Source organism: Lissotriton vulgaris, chromosome 7 (genome assembly GCF_964263255.1).
Source record: "Lissotriton vulgaris chromosome 7, aLisVul1.2, whole genome shotgun sequence".
In the NCBI taxonomy this organism is placed as follows: domain Eukaryota; kingdom Metazoa; phylum Chordata; class Amphibia; order Caudata; family Salamandridae; genus Lissotriton; species Lissotriton vulgaris.
Genome location: NC_141695.1, coordinates 308,260,189 through 308,286,837, shown reverse-complemented (window position 1 = coordinate 308,286,837; position 26,649 = coordinate 308,260,189). Strand labels below are relative to the sequence as shown.

The following is a 26,649-nucleotide window of genomic DNA, read 5'->3' as shown; positions in this document are numbered from 1 at the left end:
GGAAATGAGTGACAATAAAACCAACCAATGGTAAGCACCGGGGGAACTCCAAGCACTGTAAGCTGCTGAGAATAGGTCTTTTCACAAACATACAGCTTCTGCTGTCTAGTAGGCGAGACCTAAAAACTGTAGAAACCAGGTAAAATAATCAATAGGCAGGCTCGAAGCCCTCTGTAAGCTGACAGTAGATCTTTTTGCAAACAAAATGTTCTGCTGGTAGGAGAGATGTAGAAACTGCAACAAAAAAATGTTTTTTAAAAAGGTGGCACCTGCAGCATGCTGGAATGAGGTTTTACAGACCCTGTCCTCATTGTGTTCAGTATCTGCGGAATAGAACTCGTAGCCACTAGGCGGTGCTGATACCCAATGTTGGTATTGGAGAGAGTTTGACTTACAAGTAGAGAGCTTGGTTGCACAGGTGAGTGAGTCGATTTTGTTTTCATGTGTGTCGAACCTGTTGCTTTGTGGAGAGGATTCCAGCTCTTTTCAGCCACATTTCCACTGGCTAGCTCTGCCTCTTGTCTGTCCCTTTCTCTTTTTGATGATTCTGTCTGTTGTCTGATTTATTCTGACTGCTCTTGCTACTGCTGTAGGCTGGTTTAAAGAAGTTCCTTGAGTACGTGCAACATGGATCTGCTGACAAAGTGGCTCGACTGCTGGACAAGGGGCTGGACCCGAACTATCATGATTCAGAAACTGGAGGTGAGTGCCAGGGGAATTATAGATTGTAACTGGGGCGTTTTAGAGCATTCTGCAGCCGGGCCTCTGTGACACAGGTCTGCCAGTTAGGGGTGTTAGCAGACTTGGAGAGACATATTATGGGGCCCACTCCCAGTTAAAAGAGCAGCCCGGGGAGTTAACTAAAGACGGAGCTCCAAAATTCCAGGGCTTCTTCAAGTCAGGAGTCGCAGAGTCAAAATGACAGACTGACACGAGACTTAGTGTGCTGAGAAGAACAAATGTGGGAGGGAAGTACTAAAAAACCGAACTCATGCTACGTACATAACATGTCCCTCTGTGCACACTCACACCTTCAATTCAGGTGACAGACACTGGGGGTGGGGGTGGCAATGAGAGAGTTGGCTCACCTATATATAGAATTGAATACAGCAATGCACTGTTACATACTTTACCTCCTCGTCCGTCGTCCATAGCAGGTGAGCACTTCTGCGGAACGGAAGTCACGTAGCCCAACAAAAAGTAATTCCCTTAAGATGGCTGCCAAACTCCTATTTGGCAGGAAAGGAGGAACTATGAAGTACCTTTCGTTCTTCCTGCCCAGCGATGTCTCAGATAAGTCGTTTTCTGTTTAGAATTTCTGTCTTTAACTTCTGTTTTTTTTTACTCCTCCATAAGACTTGCTTTAGCAGGCTACTGTCCTAGCACGCCAGACAATCGACAACAGCATTTTCTTGATGAGACTTGCCGGGCGTTCTTGTAATGCCCCAGAACCGATTGCGTGCGTTGTTTCTGTTGACCCGACCGGGCCGGCCAGTACACATTAGATAAAAACAAGGTTCATCGACTGAGGTTCCCTCTATGGCAGTGCTGCAGCAGATGATTAATGCTGCAGTTGAAGCTACCTTTAGAGCTGGTAAATGTGCTGCTCCTCTGCCAGCTAAGATTCCAAGGGTGAATGCACATACCGATCCTTCTGATGAGCCAGAGGAGGAAGATAAAAAGGGTTGGCTTGTACAGGGCAATGAACTTTCGGAACTTTCTTAGCACCTTAGGAACAATTTACATTTTCGAACTTCTGCTTCTGGAGGGTGTTCAAGAGCATTTCTTTTTTTTTATGTTTGAAAGCTTTATTTGAGAAAACCAACAGTAAAGTACAAGAACATGACATTAGCAAAAGATAAAAGGCAAACGTAATTGTTTGAAAGAAAAAATCAAGATTAGCCAATGTCAACAAGGAAAAACAAAGCATTTTATACATTTTCTAAGGGAATAAAAGGGAGAGGTAGGGAAAAGGGGAGGGAAAGAGAGGTAATTAAGTAAATGCTAAAACACGAAAAATCTGTAAAGAACAACGGCAATAAGGCAAGCAGCACAAGTAATAATAAAAACTGAACATTAGAAGATAATAGTGCAATAAAAACACCCAACAAACGATATCATGTAGAAAAGCAAACGGGAGAGAGTGAAGTCCTTCAAGGAGGTTTAAAATTCTCTGAAGTGGTGCGACTAGGATTCTGGCGAGTCAATTGGTCTAGGTAATTGGTAAGAGGTTACCAGGAAAAATCCACATTACTGACTGGTTTACAGGAAGAATCAAAGGCAACATCAAGTCTATGAAAGTGGCATAAAGAGTACCACCAACCTTGTACGGAGACATTTGCAAAGGATTTCCAGTTAGAAGAAATGTGGTGAAATGCAAGTGCGAGCGTTAGATCAAAGAGACCCTGGGAGTGAGGAGGTAAGGCTAAAGAGTCATAAAGAGAGCCGAAGAAGAGAAGATGGAGTGAGAATGAGCTGGAGAGAGTGAAAATGCGAGAGATGCAAGGCCAAATTTTATTCCAGAAAACAGAGACCATAGGACAGAGAAAGAGCATATGTAGAAGATCAGCATTAGAGGAATTACAAGTCCAACACTTAGAATCAGCGGAGGAGGAGAAACGAGCAAGAGAGGAAGGAGTAAAATACAATCTATGATATAGAAAAAACAGAGATTGAGTAAGAGACGCAGAATGGGAAGTTTTTAAAGTTCTAGTCCAGAGCTGATCCCACAAAGTGTTATTGTTATTGTTATTGTTATTTTTGATTTGTAACGCACCCAATCACCTGCAGGCCTCTAAGCGCTCGGAAATCAATGGTACAAACAACAACTTTAGCAACACAGAGAAGGCATCCACTAGCCTAGTTGGCACTCAAGGACCTCCTAAACAGCAGCGTTTTTAACCCCTTTCTAAAGCGTAGGAGGTTCTCTTCACTGCGCAGCGACTCAGGTAGTGTGTTCCATAGCTGAGGAACTAACACCGAGAAGGCTCTTCCTCCCTTGGTGACAAGTTTGTACTGAGGGCAGACCAATAATTGAGAGTCTGAAGATCTGAGATTTCTCATTGGACTGTACACCGCCACACGGTCTTTGATGTATGCGGGCGCCATGCCATAGATGGCTTTGTGGGCTATACACAAACTTTTAAATTCCACTCGCTCCTTAATAGGGAGCCAATGGAGGCTCTGTAACAGGGGAAATGCTTTGGTTCGTCTTGGCAGTCTAAAAATGAGACGAGCAGCATCGTTCATCACAACCTGTAGCCTATTTGTCAGGATTTTTGGCAGGCCAAGGTAGAGGGCATTTCCGTAGTCTATCCTTGAGATCACGGTGGCTGCGACAATAGAGCGTAGCATGGATTGGGAGATGACGGGTACTAGCTTCCGTAGCTGTCAGATAATGTTGGTGCAGCTACCCACCACTGAAGAGATCTGGTTGACCATTGATAGGTCACAATCTAATTTAATCCCCAGGCTCTTCACGTTCAGGCTGGGTTTTGGAGCCGGGCCTAACTCTGCGGGCCAGTAGAGGTCACACCATGGTGAGGTGGCGGATGGAATCACCAGTACCTCAGTCTTGTCTGGGTTGATTTTTAGAAGATTTTCTGTCATCCATTGGACCGTGTACCTCAAGATGTTCTGAGTTTGGAGTTGTGCTGCACTTGTGTTGTCGACACTCAGCAACAGCTGCGTGTCGTCCGCGTAGTTAAATACTGTGCAGCCCATGCGCGCCAGAGAAGCAATCAGAGGTTGCAGGTATAGGTTAAATAGAAGTGGGGACAGGGCCGAGCCCTGGGGCACCCCACATTCTAATTTCCCCACTGCGGAAGTTTCTTCCCCAAGTTGTATTCTTTGGGTCCTTCCTAACAGAAAGGACTGCAACCATCTGAAGGCCAGGCCTCTGATGCCAAAGTCACTCATTCTTTCCAGAAGCAGAGCATGGCTGACGGTATCGAACGCCGCTGAAAGGTCTAGCAAGATCAGGGCGCTCGGTTTTTTACCGTCAGCCAGGCCTCTCAATTCATCCAGCACCGAGAGCATCACCAACTCGGTGCTATGATGCGCTCGGAACCCTGCCTGTCGTTCATGAAGTAGATGATGAGACTCCAGATACATGGACAGGGATTTTAGTACGTGTTGTTCCAGTACTTTAGAGAGGAATGGTAACTGAGAGATCGGCCTGTAGTTTTTTAGTACTGCGGGGTCTGCGCCTGGCTTTTTCAGCAAAGGTCTTACACGTGCTTCTTTAAGTTCTGCTGGTAATTGCCCTGTCTCCAAGGACCTATTTAGGAGGGAGATGACACGCTCCTCCAATAAGGGACGGGCTGCCTGAAAGACTTTAGGTGGACACGGGTCCGCTGGAGATCCAGACATGATTCTATCCATCAGCTGTTGCAGACTCAGAGTGTCAATCTCTGGAAACAGTGTGATGGAGCAGTCAACTGATTTATGAAGGGCTGTAGGTGTAACCATCCCATTTGACATACCACTTTTTATCTCCTGGATAATGGTTCTTACTTTCTCCAGAAAGTATCCCTGAAAGGAATTACAGTTTATGGGGGACTGGGAGCTGTCTGTTTTTTTAGTCAACTCCGACAGGATCTTGAAGGTCTCTTTCTGCACGTTGGCTGCCTTACTTAGGCGGGATTCATAATATTCAGCTTTGGCAAGAGTGATATGTTTTTTATATGCATTAAGGGAGGTTCGGTAGAGGTTCCTGGCTGAGTCCTGTTTAGTTTTCCTCCAACCTCTTTCCAGGGCTCTGAGTTTCCTTTTGTGGTCCCTCAGCGATGGCGTAAACCATGGGGCCGCCTTACCAGGTCCTTTTATCACGTTCGTTCTCTTAGGTGCTATCTGGTCGATAGCTAGAGTCAAGCTCCGCGTTACATCCGCGTATTGCTGGTCCAGACTATGGTCTGAGCTCAGAGGACAGTCCCTAGGCGGGAGCGCCTTGGTCAGGGTTCTCAAATCAACCTCTGCCCATTTACGGATTATCCTGACTTCCGGTGGTGGATTAATTATTTGGCCATTAATACGTATCTCACAGGATACTAAATGATGATCAGACCATATACATGGGGCTACCTCTTTCAGTGTCACATTTGGGTCTGTATTCCACACCAGGTCAAGAGTGTGACCTTTGATGTGTGTGGGAACCTTCACAAGTTGTTTAAAGCTTAGCGCTGACATCAGGGTGTCCAAGTGGCGCATAGATAGATCCCAATGGGGTTTGTCCCAATGCAAATGAAAGTCTCCTGTGACTAGGATTTTCGTATAACGGGTGCATAGGTCTGACATAATGGGGCCAAATAGGTCCTGGAACGTTGGGGTTGCATTGGGTGGGCGATAGACCGCTAGCACCACCCAACATGAGTTATTAACTGTGACTTTCACCCCGAGTAGATCAGCCAGGTTGACTGTCTCTGATAGCAAAGCAAAGCTACGGGAAATGAGGAGTCTAAATCTTTTTCCCAAGCAAGTTATAATTTGGATTTCACACGACTAGGGTCAGGAGAGGAATACAATTTGTAGATTATAGAAACTTTAGGAAGGGCAGAGAGAATTACAAGAAGATGGGATGGGGGATCGATGAAGGAGAAGAAGGAAGAGAATAGAAGCTATCAAGGATTAAACCCATGAGTAACGTGAATTTCTGTAAAAAAGAGCGAGGGCAACGAAAGCTGAGTTGAAACTGGGGAAAAGAGCACGGTGAAACGCCATCAAAAAGATGATTAACCCAAATGATACCCTTCCACCTCCTAGAAGTCCAACAAAGAGGCTTATTATTTAAAAGCAGGAGTACGTTATACCAGATGGGGGTATGTAAAAAAGAATCGCGTGATATGTCGGAAGGGAGGTCAATAGGCTTCAAGAGTGAAGAAGTATGTTTAAACAAAGGAAGAGAGGTGTAAGGAGATTTAGCCGAGAAGCGCAAAACTTCCTCAAAAGAGAAAGGAAGTAATAAAGTTTGTTCAATATGAAGCCGAAGAGGGGAGAAGGGAGAAGAATCCGGCGAAAGCCAGCGTGCAGCTTGACGTAAAAAAAAGGATCTGTGGTAAAGGCGGAAATCTGGAAAGCGGACGCCACCATTCGATTTAGACAGACGGAGGGCCGAAAGAGAAATTCTAGACTTTTTGTGATTCCAAAGGTATTTTGAGAGAGAGGAGTCGATACGTTTGAAATAAAGGGCGGGAATATGAACCGGTAACATGGAAAGCATGTAGATAAGAATGGGAGAGATCATCGTCTTGATAGAGTCAAGACGACCCCACCAAGAGAGAAAAAGAGGATTCCAGGAAGAAAGCAACTGATCAATTCGAGAAAGAACAGCAGACATATTTAAATTAATAGATGTAGCGATAGAATTAGAGAACCAAATGCCAAGATATTTAATCTTCGCACTATTCCAAGCAAAACCAGTCGCGGCAAAAAGATGTGGAAGACAAGAATTGGTCAGAGGAAGGATCTCAGTTTTATCAGAGTTAATTTTGTATCCTGAGACAAGGGAAAATTCAGTGAATTCAGACAATAACGGGGGAACAGAGACTTCAGGGTTTGCGATAAACAATAGAATGTCATCCGCATACGCAGAAAGCTTCAAGTGATGATCACCGTAAGGAAAACCAGAGATAGAGGCATTATTTCGGATAGAGGTGAGAAACGGTTCGAGAACTAAGACAAAGAGAAGAGGGGAAAGGGGACAACCTTGACGAACACCCCTTTGGAGAGAAAAGGAAGAAGAAAGCTGACCATTAACCAGAACTGAAGCCTTGGGAGAAGAATACAACAAGGATATGAGAGAAATAAAGTTGGGACCAAATCCATGCCATTTTAGAGAATCAAACAAATAAGACCAGTCAACTCAATCAAAAGCCTTCTCAGCATCCACCGAGATGGCGGCTAAGGGAAATGAGAGACAAGAAGCCTTACTGAGAACGTTTAAGAAGAGACGAGAGTTGTCAGAAGTAAGCCTTCCCTAAATAAAACCACAATGCTCCTTACCCACAAGATGAGGCATAAATGGATCAAAACGTAGAGCCAGTAATTTCGCAAAAAGTTTGTAGTCAACATTAACCAGTGAAATTGGACGATAATTTTTACAATGTTTGGGGTCACGACGGTCTTTAGGAATAAGGCAAATGGTAGCATCCTGAAAAGTACCTTCTGATTTGCCAGAAGAATAAAGCGATTGAAAGAGGGTTAAAAGTTTGGCCAAAAGGAGGTCAGAAAAATGCAAATAAAATTCAACCGGAAAACCATCGGGCCAGGGGTTTTACCTTTAGTAAGAGAGGATAAAGCTGAAGAGAGTTCATGCAGTGAGATTTCAAGTTCCAGGATTGGAAGTTTAAGGTGAGAGTTAGAAGGCGAAGGAATCCTATCTAGGTAAGCTTGAATCAGAGAAGGTGCTTCAGGGGTATATAACTGTTGATAGAACGATTGAAATTGTTTGAGTATATCTTTGTTAGAGTTAAGGAGGGCGTTATCAGGAGAATAGATGGCTTCTATAAGGGTACGCTCTTTACGTGATTTAAGATAATTAGCTAGAAGTTTACCGGATTTATTGCGCCCACCGTAATAGCGTGCACTACTACAGAGAAGGATGGAAGAAGCATTATCCGTGGTGAGTTTATTGAAGGCAAATTTTGCTCGCAAAAGGTCAGGAGGCATGCATTTTTCAGAAGAAGTATAAAATTGAGGTTCCAAATGTTTAATGTGGGAAAGAGAAAGCTTGCGTTTCTGAAGAAATTGCTTCTTTTTCTTAGAAACAAAATCAATGATGAAACCTCTTGCGGTATCCTTAAAGGAATCCCATAAATGTGCGAAGGGGAAGAAGGATCTGAATTAAGTTGAAAGAAGTCATTAGTAAAAGAGTGAAACGAAGAAGAGAAATTAGGATCAGTAAGGAGGACAGAATTAAAACGCCAGCGAGAAGATTTAGGATGGGGAGGAAGTAAATCAGTTACAATAGGAGCATGGTCTGAGATAACAATAGGTTCAATAGAGGAAGACAGCAAATTTTGAGATAAAGACTAAGAAAGGAAAATGTAGCCCAGACGAGAGAAAGAAAAGTGAGGAGAGAAAAAAGAATAATCTAGAATGTCAGGGTGTGTGAGTCTCCATGAGTCAGTAAGATGTAATTGAGAAATAGTGTCTAGAAATTGTTTATGTGGCTTGTGTGGAATAAAGCGGGCTGTAGACTTTCGGTCAAGGAATGGATCCATAATCTGATTACAGTCCCCACCCAAAAGGAGTGACTCATCTCTATGTTGAATGGCTTTGCTCAAAATTAAGGGCCAAAAAGAAGAATCAGGCTGAGTAGGACCATACACATTAAAGACGGTTAAAGGAATTGAGTCAATTAAAAGTTTAGCCAAAAGCCATCTGCCATCATCATCCTTGTCTTCTAACAGAACTCTACATTTCAATTTTTATGGATTAAAACAGCAAAACCATTTTTCTTGTTAACGGAGGGGAAAAACAAGACAGAGCCGACCCAGGCTCTTTTCACCTTAAGGGATTCAAGTTCAGTAAGATGAGTTTCCTGTAAAAGGACAATATCAGGGGAATAGGAAGATAAATGTGAGAGTACTCTCTGCCGTTTAATGGGGTTAATAAAACCTTTTACATTCCAGGAAACAACTCTGAATGTACAAATGAAACAAATTCAGTAACTTCAAACTGTGCTAAACAACATACAGACAACAGAGAACCGAAAAAGGAGAGAAGGTTGAGAAGAATGAAAAAAAGAGAAAAGAGGATGATAAAAGGAGATATAGGCAAAACATCTAAAGAGGGAGAAGGAACAGGAAAAGGTAGAGAAGAAAAGGAAAGACAAGGAGGGAGGATACCAGAAAAAAGAGACAGTACAAATCCAACAGGACGACTGAGCAAAACATACCTGAGGGGGAAATACAAAAAGAAACTGGGGAAGTGGCGACACCCAACAAGACGAGTCGCACGAAGGGAGGAGGTCCAAACCAGGACAAGGAAGACGAAGGAGCAAAAACTGCATGGGGTTAGGGAAGAAACACCAGGAACCTGTATAAGGGCATTAGAAAAATAAGAATAAATGACAATGAGGAAAATACACATCAAAGGTATGCTACAAAGAATAAACAAGGTATAAAAACAGGGGAAAGAAAATACATAGCATTATAGGACAATAAGAACCATAAAACAGAACAAAACAGAATACAAATGAAATTTGAGGAATGCTAACTCAAACAGCCTCGGGAAGATAAAAAAGATAAAGAAAAGGAGAAATCAATCAGCCAGTAGGAGGCGGGGAAGTATCCATGCCACTGTTGGAATGAGATTGAAGAAAGTCTTTAACTTCTCCAGAATCTTGAAAAGTCTATGTTCGATTTTGATGGGTGACCTTGAAGATACAGGGATGAAATAAACCGTATCTTGCACCAAGATAGAGGAGCACGCAGATTGAGAAATTCTTTTCTTTTCAAAGCAGTAGCATTAGAGACATCCTGAGACAGGAAGACCCTTTTACCCAACCAGGAAACTTGGCGTTTGTCTCTAGCTGCAGAAAGAACAGAGAGAAGGTCTGTAAATTTCAAAAACAGTATGATGACTCCACGAGGTCTTGGCGAGGAACATGTGCCTGAACCAAGTCTGTGAGCACGTTGTATTGAAAGCATAGTTGATGGAGGCATATCCAATAATTTTGGAAGAAAAGATGTGAAGAATGTGACCGGATCAGCCCCTTCCAAAGATTCCGGAAGCCCATAAATGCGTAGATTGTTCCGCCTGTTCCTGTTTTCCAAATCCTCAGTGTGTTGCTGAAGAGCAAGGACTGACTTCTCCAAGGAAGATATACGTTTAGCATGAGATGGTACCTCCAAGACCTGTTGCTCCAATGAAGAAATCCTTACATCCATAGATGACCATTTATCTTTCAGAAGCTGCATCTCCTTGTTGGTAACTTCAACAAATGGGCGCAAGGCCCAAATATCCTCCAGAATTAGTTCCATGGAAATAGGAGAAGATTGTTTATTAGGAGACGGGGGATCTTGTTTGAGGCGCTTGGAAGAGGAGGTAGGTGGAGAAGATTTTGTAGAAATGGAATGCGCAGAAGAAGAGCGGTTAGGAGCAACACCAGCCATTGGAACGTCAACAGACAGTGTGGAGACGGCAGAAGAATTTGGGTATTGGGGCCTTCAAGAGGGAACGAAGACAAATTTTGGTTTGCGCAATTTGGTCATAGGCTAACACGGCTAGTGGGAGTAGGCAATGGAAAGCCAAAAGCGGAGAATAGGTAGAGTCCCCACATCAAAACAAAACCTGAAGACAAAAAGGAGCCACGCAGCACAAAAAGGCTACATGCAAAACAGCATTGGTTATTCACTTGAAAAATTTGGTATGACAAAAATTGTGTGTTAAAACCTGCAATATACAGATCAAAAACATGGAGAAGTTGAGAAATGTCTGAGGAAAACAAGAGGAGCCACTTTGAAACTGCAAACAGCAGCGGAGAATTAAGGAATTCCTTTGAAACACGTAGTAAAGAGCAGGATCTATTCCACATAGAGTTTTATTGAAGATTGACATCACATCATGTTGAAACAGGCAGAGCAAGGACAGTGTTTAATTTATTGAAAGCTGCGCCATAGCAGGATTATAGAGCCAAAGAGTCAATGAGAATTATAAAAAGACAGGCCAACGATGCATAAGAATGCTGAGTAGCCATATCATCCAATAATCCAATAGGGAAAGAAGCCAGGGGCCAGCAGGAGAAATGCTCAGTATTGAAAGGGCAGTTACATCTGCCGGTCAGGGGGACAAAATGGCGTTTGGGAGTGCCTGAGGAAAAGCTTCATGGCAGAGAAACACAGCAACTCCAGCGCGCATCCACAAAAACCAATAATGAGCAGTATCCAGGTGAGGGCGCAGCTTATATATAGGCAAGCAGGAGAGCCTGTGACACAACTTCAATGAAAAACAGCTCTCACAACGCGAGTCCCGCAATTAGCACTCAATTGCGGGATTTGCACAAAATGGCGGCAAACATCGTTGCAGAAATGCGCTGAGGTAAAGCAGAAAACGTGCATCATAAGGAGCAGGCAAGATAATTACCAGAGTCCAAGAGGAAACGAAGCAGCCGAAATAAGTGCAAGCAGGAGAGCTTGTGTCACAATTTCGGTGGAAAGCGGCACTCACAACACAAGCTCTGCAATTAGCAATCAATCGCGGAGCTCGTAGAAAATGGCGGCAGGCATTGCTCGGCAGGCACAATGCAATAAAACAGCAAATTCGCCTCACAGGAGCACCAAAGACATCCACCAGGGTCCAGGACTGATCAGGAGGGCTGACATCAGACGAAAAGCCCAAAAGGTCACCGGAGCGTGCAAGAAACGAGCATTGAAAGTCCCGGTGCGGCGGAGCCGCACACCTAACGGGCCATCTTGAGTGGCGCCAAGACCACGCCCCCCGTTCAAGAGCATTTCTAAACCCAATGCCATGGAATGGACAGAAACTTTACCCAGCGCAGTGCAGTATGTCGTGTACTTTTACACAAATGGAAGGACATTGATAAAACTACATTGCCAAAGCTTCTCTCCAAGTGATATGTGTTGGAAGGATTTCCAGAAGAATTTCCTCCAACTGGAAAGGTTGACAGCCTTGTAGGCAGATTATCTACACAAGGCACTTTGGTGTCGGAAAATGTCCTTCCCTCAGACCACACGGATAGAAAAGTGGAAAGAGCAGTAAAAGGGGCCTATTCTGTAGCCAGTTTTTCTGTTTGGGCTAATACTTATGTGACTTACAGAGTTCAATCCCTTCTAAAGGATTTTCAAGCCCTAGCGAAATAAATTAATGACAGTTCAGATGGGAAACAACCTTTACAACGCAACTTTTACACCGCACTACCATTACAACTAAACTTTTACAAGGCAACATCTATTACAACGCATGCATTTACAATGCAACCATTACAACGCATGACACTACAACGCACACCACTACAACGCATGCCATTACAACGCAGTCATTACAATGCATACCATTACAACGCATAGCATTACAACACATAGTACCCTTACACTATCCAACGCTTACCCTACTGTTGCACCCCCTGAGTTAGAGTAGTAATTTTTACCCCTACACTATCCAACACTTACCCTACTGGTGCACCCCCTGGAGTTAGAATAGTAATTTTAACCCCTACACTATCCAACATTTACCCTACTGTTGCACCCCCTGGAGTTAGAATAGTAATTTTAACCCCTACACTATCCAACACTTAGCCTACTGTTGCACCCCCTGGAGTTCGAATAGTAATTTTTACCCCTACACTATCCAATACTTACCTTACATGCAATGTAATGTTATGCGTTGTAATGGTATGCGTTGTAAATGTAGTATGCGTTGTAGTGGAATGCGTTGTAAAGGTAGTTTCAAAGAATTCGTTGTAATGGCATGCGTTGTAATGGTATGCGTTGTAATGGATGCTGCGGTGTAAAAATTGTGTTGTAAAGGTAGACGTTGTAAAAGTATGCGTTGTAACGTCATACGTCCGTTCTGATACTTCTGCTTTATTATAAATGATGGAACAATAAGTTAGATATTTGTATGATGAAACTTTTGATAATTTATGTGCATCGGCCACTGCTTATTGGGCAGCTATTACAGCCCAACATCATATCTGGCTTCACTCTTGAAAAGCAGACGCTTCCCAGAAATCAGTCTTAATTAAATTGCCTTTTTGAGTGTTCCCAACATTTTGGCCAAGAATTGGAAGAGATGGTTAAGAAATCCATGGAAAATAAAGAGTTAAGCACACCCATTCAATCCTTTTCTAGAAGCAAAGTCTTTGGCTATTGAAGGACGTTTGCTCCAAGTATGTCGAAGGGAAGCCCTTCTGTGAGAAGTGTTGAGGCCGGGGGACACCTTCCAGCAACAAATCTTGGATTTAGCCTCCTCGAGCCTCTTACACCCCTGCTTCTCCAAAAGCTGACTATGCTAGCTTGCTTGTCATCTGTTTTTCTTCTGACAACAATAGCTACTAACAGTGACAGAAGCCTGGGCCAGGTAGATAGTTTTGGAGGGATCCTGGATACAGATTTCCTTCCTGCTGGAACTTTTTTTTCATCAAACTCCTCTTCCAAAGAATTTGTCACATCGCCAGGCGCTTCTCAATGGGATTCAAGATCTTCTTGACAAATCAGCTCTAACTCCAGTTCCTCTAGGCGAGAGATTAATGGGCTTCTACTCCATTCTGTCCTAGTGCAGCAGCCATTGGGACAGTTTTTCCTGGTATTAGAACATTCACATTCCTCATGTAGCTTTCAAGATGGTAACTATTCAGAGCACCCTTCTCCTGATCAAAAAGTGAGACGTTCTGGATTCTCCTGCCATGATGGATGCCTATCTTTACATTCCCATATACAAAAATCACCAGCAATATCTTTGTAGTGGTGGAACATCATTACCATACGGCCTTCCCTAAGCACAAAGAGTTTTTATGACACTCTTGTTTTATATTCCAGAGGAATTCAAGTGTACACGTACCTAAATGACGGGTAAATTGCTGTTTCTTCTTTCCTTTATGCATAGAATCACATCTAGCAAGTCTATAATATGTTTCTTAGATATGGGCTTCATTGGAAAAACGTTGACTCTTGATACAGAGGTTGAGGGCTTTTCCCTGTGTCCTTTGACCGATCAAAACCTTAGATTTTCTTAGTGATGGTTTCAGATTACATTTAGCGGTATTTTCAATCAGGGCCCAGTGGGTGGCTATTCAAGCCTTCCAGAAATCTTGCATTTCACACGTAGTTCATTTGGCTTCATGCCTTCTAAGAAGTTCCTTTCTGCGGAGACCTATTATTAATTGCCCAGTTCCTACTTGGGACCTTCAGCCCCCAGCAGAGGCTATGCCAACCACTGCACATAGCAGTTGAAGTGAAGCAGGAGTCATTCTAGCAGCGATCGCTCGTTAAGCTCCTCATCCCCCCTTTTTTTAGTGTATTGGGTTTCACTTTTGAGAATGAGTTCTAAACCGGACGTCGTCCGTGCGTAACCTGTCGCTTCTAACCAGGCACCGTGCTTAAGTGCACCACTGTTTTTAGATGCTTTAACCTGGGTCCTTTTTCCTTCTAGATTAATTGAACCAAGTCATTTGAAGCTATTCGTGATCAATTTCACAGCGTGACCGATGGTTTGGCCACTGCCTTTCTAGTAGCATTTACACTGCTTTAGAGAACTTGTATGGAATGCATCCCCTTTTTCTGAGTAAGTTGGAGTATCTATTGGACTCTATAATGCAGTGACCTTTATTTTTACAAGGCTGCCTTTGACAGACACCTAATTTCTGCAGGTGTTTATCACTCTCGCCTATACCAGTTAGAGCATTCAAAGCCCCATCATCCTTGACGAAACATGATGCCTATCAGGCTTTCTCCCAAATAAGATACAGTAAATTGAGTGATTTTCACATTCATTTGTTCTTGTCTTGTAATTAATTAGTGGACCTGACATACCCCTTATTCTACCCTTAGGTGCCCCTCTGTGCTCACCTTCACTTCTGTCCTGAGGAAGACCCCGTCAGTAAGGACTAGAACCAACCTACATGATTTTAGGGGTCGAAACGTCGACACACCATTGATGGGAGTACTACCAATAGTGCAATTTTGCACTGTGATCCTGTATTGTACATAGCTATGTAAATGAGTGGAATGTATTTTGTTATGAACTATATTAAGAATATGTGGCAATTAATAATTTGCCAACAATTTGATTGTGATATCTTTTGTACAGTATTTGTCACTTGCCTCACTACCGCACTTAAGTCACCCCACCATCCCCCCACTCAGTTGGGCACACCAACGCTACGTTTTAATGTTTGATGTTATACAGTGATCTTATTAATGAGCATCTTGTGCTTGGTGTGATTAAATAACACTCTAGCACCATTTAACTTTTCAATTTGATTTATTTTCTTTAATACAGCTTTACACTGTTTTGATGTAATAGTGCTGGGACCATGTTCCCTTTGTTTAAACTCAGAGTATAAGAGAGAATATTGTTTGTAGTCAGTCTACGTAGGTTGAGTTGAGCACATCATTATTTTCCCTTGACCTGCAAGCCTGGCAGCGGTTTCCAGATTTTTCAAGGCCTAGTGCAAGCAATAGAATGAACACTGTTGTGCAGATTTATCTACACCTTTTGCCGCAAAGAGTTGACAAACTATCTACTTTCCAGCACAAAGCCTTTTTTTCTGCTGGAAAATAGCTCTTAAGGTAATGCAAATAGTGCTTTGCACAACTTTGCATCAAAGATCGTCCCATGGGTGTTGCTTGGGTGTTCTCACGCTACCACCCGCAGTTTTTGATGCAAGCCATATCTACTAAAATTGTTAGACTGGGCTTTGCACCAAAAATAACCCCTACTTGAGGCAAAAACTTAGTCCCTTAACATTTCACACATTGCATGTGTGCGTGCCTGAACAGCACACATTTAATGTCAAAAGCTTAAATGTTAGTCTGCGGATAGTATTTTTGTACCTGGAAGGGTGCCCTTCCAATGCAAAACCTATGCTAGATGTCACGTGCACCCCTTTTCACTATAGTGCAAAGGTGTATGAGTGGCGCTTGGAAGGCTGTTTGAGCACCAGCGCTGGGAAGAGACCAGCAGTGCCAAATCTTGGTACACCTAGATGTGCCGTGCTCTTTTGCCTAGTATAAAGTAGCACAGCAACCAAAGTTGCAGCTCTGCATTGTGGTATTTTTTTGGTAAATCTACCCATATATGTCAAATACTGTGCTGTTGAGTCCTGTGAGATTGGTTGCAATGCATCTGATTCACAAAGACATTTATGAGTGCGAAATGAAGTACTCCAGGACTATTTTTGTACATACTCTTACTTTCCTTTATGAATCTGCCTTGAAAAGTTCAACTTGCTATTAATGAATGTGCAGAGACCTGGAGACCTCTGATGTGGTGCGAGGGCTGAGGGCTACCGATGCGCCCTTCCCTCCCTCGTACCTCAGCTGGGGGCATCAGAAAAAAGTTGTTTGTATGCTGAAGTGAAAGGATCTCTAGCCTACCACTGCCCTTCTTCCCCCAGACTAGCCCCACAGCTGAGAAAAAAGCCCCTGCAGCATTTACCGCCAGCTCCAAGTAGATGGTAAATATTCGCAGATTTGGGCTCAATATTTCCCTCAGGTGTGGGGGGGGGGGAGGTGGGGGGAAGGTGGAAAGGGGGGACAAAAGGTATTCTACCCAGTAGGACACAGTCCTTTCTGTTTGTACTAATTATATATGAATATTATCCTAACAGGCCATTTATTTGTTTTTTTTGGAGTCAGTTCACAAAGGCATGTCAGAGCATGTAAAATAGTGCTCGTAATTGCCAATGTGAACCGACACCAGTGTGTGAGCGGGGTTGAGACAGAACGCGACCCGGTGGCGATGTGTATGAACGCTCTGAGACTGAGCGCTGTGTGTGGACGCTGGGAGACCGAGATCTGTGTGTGAAACAGACTTATGTGTGCAGAAGCTGTGGGGCTAAGCACTGTGTGTGTGTATTTTCTTATTGGTGCAGGTCTGATGGCTCCGTAGACCGATGCAGCCATGGTTACATGTTCGAATCACAGTAGGTTCACACAGACGCCCATCAATCCATCATTCCGTGGTCTTTAAAAGAAGTGCCATTGAGTTGGGTTATAATAAATATCTGTTAGTCAGCACCATTTTACCAATGCACTTTATGTTGGTCTGCAAAGAGTCAAACTGAGACTGTGAGCTTTGTGTTGACATATTTGCAGACACAACACTGAGCGCTGCAAGAATTGCTTGTGTAGAAACAGTGCAACCTGACTTAGGGTTGTGTGTGGATGCTTGACTGAGCGCTGTGTGTGTACTGTAAGAGGTTGAGCACTGTTGGTGCACATTATCAGACTGATCACTCTGTGCAGATGCCTTGTAAGACTCTACCTTATACGTGGGCACTGTAGCACACTGTGCGGTTGAGCTCCATGTGGACACGTATTAGTGTGGCTCTGAAACGAATGCTGTGTGTTGAGGCAAGACACGTAGTGCTGCATGAAGATACAATGAGCCTAAGCTCTGTGTGGACACTGTGGCTCAGCACTCTGCATGGACACAGAGACTGAACACTGAATGTGTGTCCATTGTCAGGTTCAATGGTGTGTGGGATGGAAGAGACGTATGCCCTCATTACCTTTTGTGTCTCTAAATCTAAAAATGATCGGGACCTTAAACTCCAGACCTGGTTATTCAAGCCTCTGAGACGCTGCACCTGAAGATGTCTGAGGTGGTTCAATGGCTGAGGGCAACTGCTACACCCTTCCCTCCCTTGTTCTTCATGCTGGAGGCAGCAAATACACTGTTTCCCACCTGAAGTGAAAGGAGCTCTGCCCTGCCACTGCCCTTCTGACCCAGACTACCTCCCACAACTGAGAAAAAGGCCCATGCAACATTTACCATCTGCTCCAAGCACATGGTAGATATTTACCGGTGTGGCACGTTATGACCCTCAGATGGCAGGAAAACAAGGAATTAGATCCAGTATTACTAGGTCACAATGTTGTTACCCATTTTGGTGGACAATATCGGCCGCCGTCTTTAAACACTATCCCACCATCGCTCCTTACTACCAGGTTTTTCTTGGTGGTGACATGCAGGAAAAAGAAGACTTTATACCATCCACCCTAAATAGGGTGGACCTTCTAAACTCCTTCCGTGGACAGCCGCTACTCCATCACGTTATTGGAGGAAGTACAGAGCCAATAGGGGCTCTCACTGTGGAATACGTCCGGTCTACCCAACTATAAATGAGGCGTACCAAGGGTTTGGCCGGCAGTGTACTCCTTCTTCATTGCCATGAAGTAACCTGTCCACTAAAGGCTAACTCGGAATCATACCGCTGTATGCTATATCACAATGAGCCTGAGTTCTGTAAGGACACTGAGGCTTGGTGCTGTGTGTGGTCATATAGGCTGAGCACTGTGCCCATTGCCAGACTGAATGCTATGTGTTGATGCTGTAAGGCTTAGTCCTGTATACATATACAATGAGACTGACCTCTTTGTGGACTAACAGAATTAGCATTGAATTGCTGAATTGAGTGGTGTGAGTTGACGCTGTGAAACGGAGTGCTGGATATACTCCGTATGAAACTTAGCACACTGTGACACTGAGCACTGTGTGTACACTTTAGGACACATACTACTATGTGTTGTCTTTGTGTGACTGAGTGCTGTGCGAGTATTAGACTGAGAGCCCAGTGCTTGGACTCTGAAATTGGGCGACCATGAGACTGAGGCAGTTGTTTAATGTTAACAGTATACTGCGTGTATTAACTTCCTGTGAAACAACTCTGGAGTTTCGGATGTGAACGCAGAATTAAGTACTGGGTACACATGCTGTCTGACACGACTGTTTGTGGACGTATATGAGACTGGTGCTGTGCATTCTGGATATGCTGACCACCTGCAAGTCCAAATTGTATGCTGCTTGAGACTGTATACTGTGTGTGGGCAGGCAATGTATATCAAACTCCACTTCACAAGACCTATTGTCTTTTCTTTTTCCCCTCAGAGACTCCTCTGACACTGGCCTCTCAGCAGGATGGAACCATCGAGGTTATTCGGATTCTTTGCCTGGGAGGTGCCCATATTGACTTCCGCTCTCGAGATGGCATGACAGCACTCCACAAGGCCGTGTGCTGCCGGAACTACAGTGCACTCATGGTATAGCAGGACTGGAGTGAGAATGGCGTTGGGAGAGGGTGGTATTTATGGCACATTAGGTATCAGGCCACATTTCTCATGGACAGTGTGTCTATAAATGAAGGGTGACAATGTTCATGGTTGGATTTGGATGGAGTGGAGCATCAGTGGTAGAGAAGGTGCCAACATTTAGGTAAGCAAACTTGGGAGCCGATTATGGGGATGTTCATGGTACAGGAGGTTGAGGGAGGGTGGTACATTTGACATAGTAGTCCACTGAGCACATTTCTCATGGTACAGTGTGTCTGTAAATGGATGGTGAGAATGTTCAAGGCTGGATTTGACAGGGAGTGGAGCATCAGTCCTTGTGATGAGAGTATAGTAGTAGAGAAGGTGCCAACATATAGGGCAGCGAACTTGGGAGCAGATTATGGAGATTTTCAAGGTACAGGAGGCATGTGAAGGAGAATGGATGTCTCTCAGGCTGCAGCATATCAGAGGAAGAAGATGGGGAGATCTTGGTGCTGTGTGCTTTGGAGCAGAGGGTAGGGCTTCTCTCATTGTAGAGTTAGTATGAGAGCAGGGCAGGAGAGCTGAAGTTGCACAGCAGCTTCTGTGAGCAGAGGATGTTATACCAATCGTTAAAGTGGGTCCCAAAATGGATGATGTGGTCACTTATGTGGCAGAGGGCCTGAGGATACATGGCTATCATGTAGGGGATCACAGGATGGGGGTCATTCATCCTCATCCTTTATCAACAATGACAACAAGTGATAGATAACCGTCATTGTTTAGCTAGTCTGGGAGCAGAGTATAAATGTAATTCATTGTACACCAGATCTAGTATTGGAAAAATGTGGTCACTAATGGTAAAGCGGGCCTAGCGGCAGAGGATGAGGGCAAGTCTATGGTATGTCACTTCTGATCAGTAGTTCCTCCAGGTGCCAGACTAGATCTGGAAAATGTGCAAAAGCTCCACCGAAGAGACCGGTGTGCGTTTACTTTTACACCTTGCTGAAAGTGACGTCTCTGAGCCATAAATGGTGCCACCTAGTGCTCTGATGTCATTTTTCTACGCCCCTTGACACATATTTGATGTGCTCTTATCTGAAGTTGTCTTTTGTTTAAAAGGTTCCACAGTGCTGTAGATCGTGTTACTGGCTCTCCAAGCTCCTGCCCAGTCTCTCACTGTTACGGTGTACCCACCCTAAGTCTTACACTACGTTCTGAGCCATCCGGGACCCTGTTTGATCCATTCCCTTATTTCCTCCGATGAACCATGTATTCCAGCCAGAGCGCTGTTGGTCCAGATCTCTTTCCAGATCCAACTTCGGATGTAATGTCGAAGACTTGTCCTTTTAATCTGTTAGAGACTTCTAGCCGCAGATTCTTGACCTTTGAATATCCCGTCATTAGATTGGAACCGGAAGATTTTTTAGCAGTACCTTTGCACTGATAGGCGGCGTCGTTCGACTCAGAGGCGTCCGCACTGAAAGTGAAATGCACTGTACCTATAAAGGCTTCACCTCGGTCTGCTGACATTAATTCTTTCCTTTCCGCCCCAGATATTTCTAATCCGGATTGAGCTTCCCCTCAGTCGATTTTTGACTGGCCTTTTTCTACTTTTTGTCGCCTCTTTTGAAAACATTTTCTGCTTGTGTGTGGATGTGACTAAAGAAACAGGCTTCTTTCAGACCTTGTGGGACCGGTCAAAGGCAAATGTCAGTGACAGACTCTCACTTTGGTGTGTTTGTGGTGCCTGGAACTGGGACATGACTCCAAGGTGTATGAGGTCTGCTGTGCCATGCACCCCAAAGCACTGAGGGAGTGATCCCTCACACTCATCGCTGCCCGATCCCGGTCAACTCTGCGACACTGGAGGTCCTATTCACGTAGGATGTCCTAGGACCATAACCTTTGTCGCACTAGAAGTCATCAGGGAAGTCCGACAAGCAGAAGTCCGAACACTCTTCGACATCTCTGCGTCTGTCGAAGTTATGCAACGAGACAAGGAAGCGTCCACTCTCCAGGCCCGGCAAGTTGGCGAGGCCTAATCCAGGATCAGCTCCCGGCTTCCCCGATTTTCCCAGAGCGACCCTCGCCAAACTCAGAGAATTTTATGAGGCCATGCGTCTTATCTTTGGGAAGCCCAGCCCTCCTGGACCACCTTCAGGCTCCATGGGCAGAGGAGGGGACCCTACTGGGACCACGTCGTCAGGTTTGCAATTGGTGCCAGTCACCCGCCAAGGATGCCTCACTGGATCGAGAGCGGAGCCGCCAGTGAGTCTGAGACCTTTCTCAGCGCTTGCCTCAGTGCCAATGGTGACAACGGTCCTAGGCGGTGACATTCTCTTCGTTATTTCCGACTGTAGCCCGGAGCCGGATGGGCATTGTTCGACACCAACGGAGGCCATTCTTCCCTGAGCGGTGCCGATGCCTTATTTGATGGATATGCATGGTGAAGTAGACATTTGGCAGGGGTCTATGGACCCTTATGGAGAAGTCCCAATTGAGGAAGACAAATGGTATGAGGAACTGGGGTGAGGCCAGTTGGTTGGACACCTTATCTGACATCGGCATGTACTGAAGTTCTGTGATGAATGCATTCATCACGGAAGCTGATCCTTTTAAGACACCGCTACAGGTCATCTAGTTCCTGAATTTTAATAACCACACTTTGAAAAAATCCACGGGAAGGAATACTGGTTTCAATCTGTAAGAGGGCAATTAATACCGGTTTGCAGATTTAAACAGGATAGAGAACCAGCCACTCAGAGTTTCATATTTTTTAACAGACCAATGGATCACAATACGCGCAGACTTTGTTATCTAGAAATTTAGCTGCCTGAGCAATAAGGGGAGATCTTACTGACCCCTTTATGGTGACAGATAAACAGCAAGTCTTGACAAAGGTGGTTATTACCAGTAGAACCCACCGAAACGTGTCAACGCCTATTCCTGGTACAATTCAAGACTCTGACTTCGATGTTGACGTACAGATGCTGTAGTAGCAAAATATCGATGGAAACATAATGGAGTCCGAATGTACAACCTTTATTTAACAATTTTTATGTTTTACTTCTTCTGTCCTTAGCTTCAATTGTGCAGGCCATAACTGATTGTCTTGTTTTGTTTTATGTATTTTTTAGATTAGGGCACTAGATAAGTTAGCCCAACTATATTGTTTTTATTCATTATGTATTCATAATAAATGATGTTTAAACTGTTAATTTTTGGTGTGACATATGATTGTACTTTTTGCATTTGGAGGTATGTTTATGTGAACCTGTTTTCAAATTAACTCAAGGGAACCTTTGAAACTTTGGGTTGTAATAACCCCATTTCCCTTGACTAGCTTAAGGGGTACCTCTCTTTCTTCATACACAGTGATTACAGCTTATCAGCAGAGGTTGGGGATTTCAGTTTTTCTTTACCTCGACGACTGGCTATTGAAGGCAGGTTTGCGCGAGCAGTTGTCATCCACCTTCAGACTACAGCGAAACTCCTGCACTCGCTGGGGCTCACTGTCAATATGCCGAAGTCGCACCTGACTCTCTCTCAGATGCTCCCTTTCATCAGGGCTGTTTTGAACACAGTGCAGTTTCGGGACTATCCTGCCAAGAGGCGAGTCCAGAATATTCATGCTATGATACTGATGTTTCAACCACTATCCTGGATTTCAGTGAGACTGAATCTGAGGATGTTAGGCCTCATAGCCTCTTGCGTCCTATTGGTGACACATGCCCCCTGGCATATGCAGGCCTTGCATTAGGAACTGAAGTCCCAGTGAGTGAAGCATCAGGGGAATCTCTCCAATATGGTCCAGATCTTGGAGGGAACATAAAAGACCTGCAGTGGTGACTAACAAACTGCTATTTGGTCAGTGGCAGACCTCTCTCCCTTCCACAACCAGATCTGATCGTAGTGACAGATGCATCCCTCCTGGCCTGGGTGCTATCGGGGAGAAGTGGAGATCAGAGGACTCTGGTCTCCAACGGAGTTCGAGCCCTACATAAACCTGTTGGAGCTTCTGGCAATTTGCATGGCATTAAAAGCCTTTCCTCCATCGATCAAGAGAAGGCTGGTGCAGGTGTTCATGGACAACACTACTCCTATGGGGTACCACAACAAACAGGGCAGAGTGGGGTTGTGGACCCTGTGTCAAGAGGCAATTTGCCTCTGGACAAGTTGAAGAATCAGGGCATGTCCCTGGTGGTGCAGTATCTGGCGGGATCTCTGAACACCAAAGTGGACAAACTCAGCCGAAGGTGTTACGGATCACAAATGGTGTCTCCATCTGGAGGTGGTGCAAGGTCTTTTTCACCAGTGAGGAGAGGCTTGGTTAGAACTGTTCACCATCACAGAGAACGTGCAATGTCAGCAGTTCTATGCGCTGGAGTTTCCAAGGTGACTCTCGCTTCGAGACGCTTTATCTCAAGTGGAGCTCCAGGCTCCTGTACCCCTTTCCGCAAATACCACTCCTGTCCAGAGTTCAGAAGAAGGTCATGAATGTCCGAGTCCAGGTTTTTCTTGTGACTCTGGATTGGGCAGGGAGAGTCCGGTATCCCGATCTATTATTGATCATGAGCACTGGTTGTCCAGTCGGGCTGCCTCTTCGAGAGGATCTTATGTCACACGCTACAGGTTTGAGTTCTGCACCCAAACCTGCACACCCTCCACCTACATGCATGGAGTTTAGGCGGCCACAGTTGACAGCATTTAACCTCCCCCACCCCCAAATTCTATTTTATTATTCTGGCAGCCAGGCGTCCCTCAACCAAGTTGGTATATGCCTGCTGTTGGGATAAATTTGTGTCATGGTGGGCTTCACAGAACGTTGAATGCCTTTTGCACCTTTATCCAAGTTTTTTTTTCATTTGGCGGTCTTTAGCCAAACAGGACTCTGCGGTTGGCACTGTCAAATGATATCTTTCAGCTATCTCTGCTTCCTGCGGTTCCTCATAAAAGTAACTTACGTCAGTGCGACAAGGTGATACCTAAATAGGCACCGCACACGTCACTTCCGGCACCAAAGATGTTGACGAGGAGCCGAAGTTCACCATCTACCAGTGTGTAGGTGTACTGTTTGAAAATCTTCTGGTTACAGTCTGATGCCTGGGGATATTCAAAGGTAGGACATCTGCGGCTAGATAGAGTCTCTAACAGATAAGGCATTCCCAAAGGTTAGTAACTTGTTTGTTTGAACCATCTTTCCTCTCCTCCCGTCATGTTGATCCAATCGGTATGACAGACCTCACTGCTAGGGGAGTGATTTTTGATATTACATCAGTCAAAGTCGACCTGACGTTTAGGACTGATACTAGTGCTGTTTCTTTTTCTTTCCCAGGCACTCTGCACCCTCTTCTGAGTAGTGTTCTTACTCCATTATGTTGTCTGCAAAGGTGTGTGTGGAGGAACATGACATCAAGGAAATGCTTTGCTCTTTTTCTTCTTCGGATTTCTATTGTGCCTTTCATAATGCTAGGTGGATGGCAGTCTGAGTGTGATCTTGAACGGACTCCAAGTTTTTCTTTGGAAGACATTCCCCTTTTAATGAGATTCTACAATGCTGTGGAGGTCTTGGATTTTCCATTACCCAGTTCAGAGATTACAACTTATTTATTGACTAAATGATCCAGTTTGGTCCCTCCACATCAGAGCCCTTGAAACACGGTTGAAGTCCATTAAGTATCTTTGGAATTGAACTACCTCTGCTCCAGCTGTCAGTTGTCTAGTCGTAGTGTTGTCGCCTGGCCCCTAGTCAGCCTAATATTCAGTCTTCTAATACTCAGTCCGAAAGTCTTGTGTGCTAGATCATCATAAGATTGTGAACAGCCTTCCCTCTTTCTCATCATCCTTTCTGTCAGATATGGATTGAGCGCTAATTAATGTTACCAAAACTGAGATTTTCTCAGGCTTAGGGCTCTCTTTTTCTCTAATGTTATATGCCAGTTGACCTACTGCTCCAATAATCTTTGAAAGGTGGCACAGAAGTTGGTCCCTCTCCTTCCCGAACATATGAGCAGTAGCTTTGCTGAGGTGGTTAATAATGAATTTGTAGCTAATAAACACATCCTTAGGTCTGGCATGTGGTCTCAGTGGCCATATTAATAGGCTTCTCTGTGTCTCTACACTGTATTGCTCGGTTTGGTTTCTCTATTCTCACCATGGCTTTCTATACTGACTAATTTGTCTTATCTTTTCAGGACTCTTATCTCTGCAGAGTGAGAGTTGAGTAGGTACTGTAAAATTAGGACGGTTATGGAGGCTGCACAAACTAGCTAAACAAGCTAATGGTTCAAATTTATGGTGCGGTGGACGCACATCTGTTAGTCATGTAAAAAGTCTGCAGGTATTCTCTACTATAAAAGGGAAATGTCATATCATGAGGAGTACCTGAAACAGCTTCTGCAGCCCTTACCTTCTGCTGGGCTTCTCTTTATCATTTGCACTGGTCTTGTGCATCTGCAGTCAAATGTGATGTAAATAGGAAGGATATCAAGAGTGTTTTCGCCAACGTTGTTCATTAGATTCTTGGAGACCTTGTACTAGTTATGGTAGGACTTCCTAACTTATGACAAACCTGCTTGAACTGGTATAAGATGCTATGGTTTAGCTTCTGCCTTTTGCTTATTCCCTTCCAGGGGTGTTGCCCTATTTATATTGTTTAAGTAGTTCAGTTGACCTACTTGGTATCCCATTACAGGGTTTGGTGGATTGTTTGGTTCTGCCCTGTGTTGTTTTTGGTTGCTGATGCCTACAACTAGCTGAATAATTATTTTTATGAGTTGTGAGCTGCTCTTCGATCAAACCCCTGATTTCTTAATTCTCCTGCATGTTACGTCTGTTATTGTAGGACGGTGCCAGTGACCATGGCCCCTGCGTGCCCCTTCTAGGCCTCCTCCCCTATTTGTAGACTGTTATTAGCATCTAGTCTCCAGAGGTATTATGAGGCCTACCTGATTTTCCTTTACAAGGAGCCTGGACAGTTGTAGTTGAAGGCTGCTGCAGTGTTTTGAGGTTATCTAAGTCAGGGCATTGTAAGCCTTGCTTCCAGGCTTACAGGTGCTTCCGCTGTAGTCTTATGGCCTGATTTAGATGTTGGTGAAAGGGTATTTACTCCGTCATGGCACAGAGTGAATTTCTCCTTCGCCCTGACGAAGTCCCCATGTTGTGGAAAATGAGCCCATAATCCTAACGATGCCCAGGCTGCTGGCGCAAACCGCCTCTCAGTTCCCATTCTGAATAATTACCAAATAAAGAGACGGGCGCTGGGAGCAGGAATCAAGAACAGAGTTTATTTCTCATGAGGAGAGCAAGTCATTTCGGACACGAAACACAGTGTCTTTCGGGAGGTGCTCTAACAAGTGAGCGTGAGACTCCGGCTTTTATACATTTGCAGAACATTTGATGATACAATCAGGTCAATGTGTCGCAAAAGGGAAACATTCCTATAATCCTCGTGATGATCCTATTCCACATACATTCACAATGGGGACCCTTGACCTGCTGATAAGAGGGGAGGGCAATCATGCAGCTGAGTGTGCCGTGGGATGTGTGCGCCTGATCATGGCCCAGGGGGTGGGGTGGCTAGGCATACAATAAGGGCAGTAAATGGTATCTCCTGGCTTAGGCGATGGCCTCGGACATGTGTGGTCAGCCGGACTCGGGGGAAGGGGTCATCAAAGGAGTGGTAGTCAGGCCTGCGTGGACAATCGAGCGCGGAGGGAGGGCTCGTCAATAGAGGGGCATTCATGGAAGGGAAGGAGGTGCTGGTCAGGCGCGGCCGTGACTCGCAAGGACAGGGCTTTGCGGGAGAAGAGGGTTTATGACTTGTTCATGTGAGGAGAAGGAGGGGGGGGGGGACGGGGTGCGTGCAGGACCAGAGCCGCGCAGAGAGGGAGAGAGAGAGAGAGAGAGATCTTACGACCTGTACATGGGGGAA

The 26,649-nt window shown here is 44.7% G+C and overlaps 1 protein-coding gene across 1 annotated transcript in view; it reads left to right on the top strand.

Annotated features, from left to right (window-relative positions):
- SHANK1 (SH3 and multiple ankyrin repeat domains 1) overlaps positions 1-26,649 on the top strand; it is a 1,619,594-nt gene that overhangs the window by 351,606 nt on the left and 1,241,339 nt on the right. The window contains exons 4-5 of the mRNA XM_086930109.1: positions 594-702; positions 18,574-18,725. Coding sequence (XP_086786235.1) covers positions 594-702; positions 18,574-18,725 — 261 coding nt within the window. The remainder of the gene's footprint in view (positions 1-593; positions 703-18,573; positions 18,726-26,649) is intronic.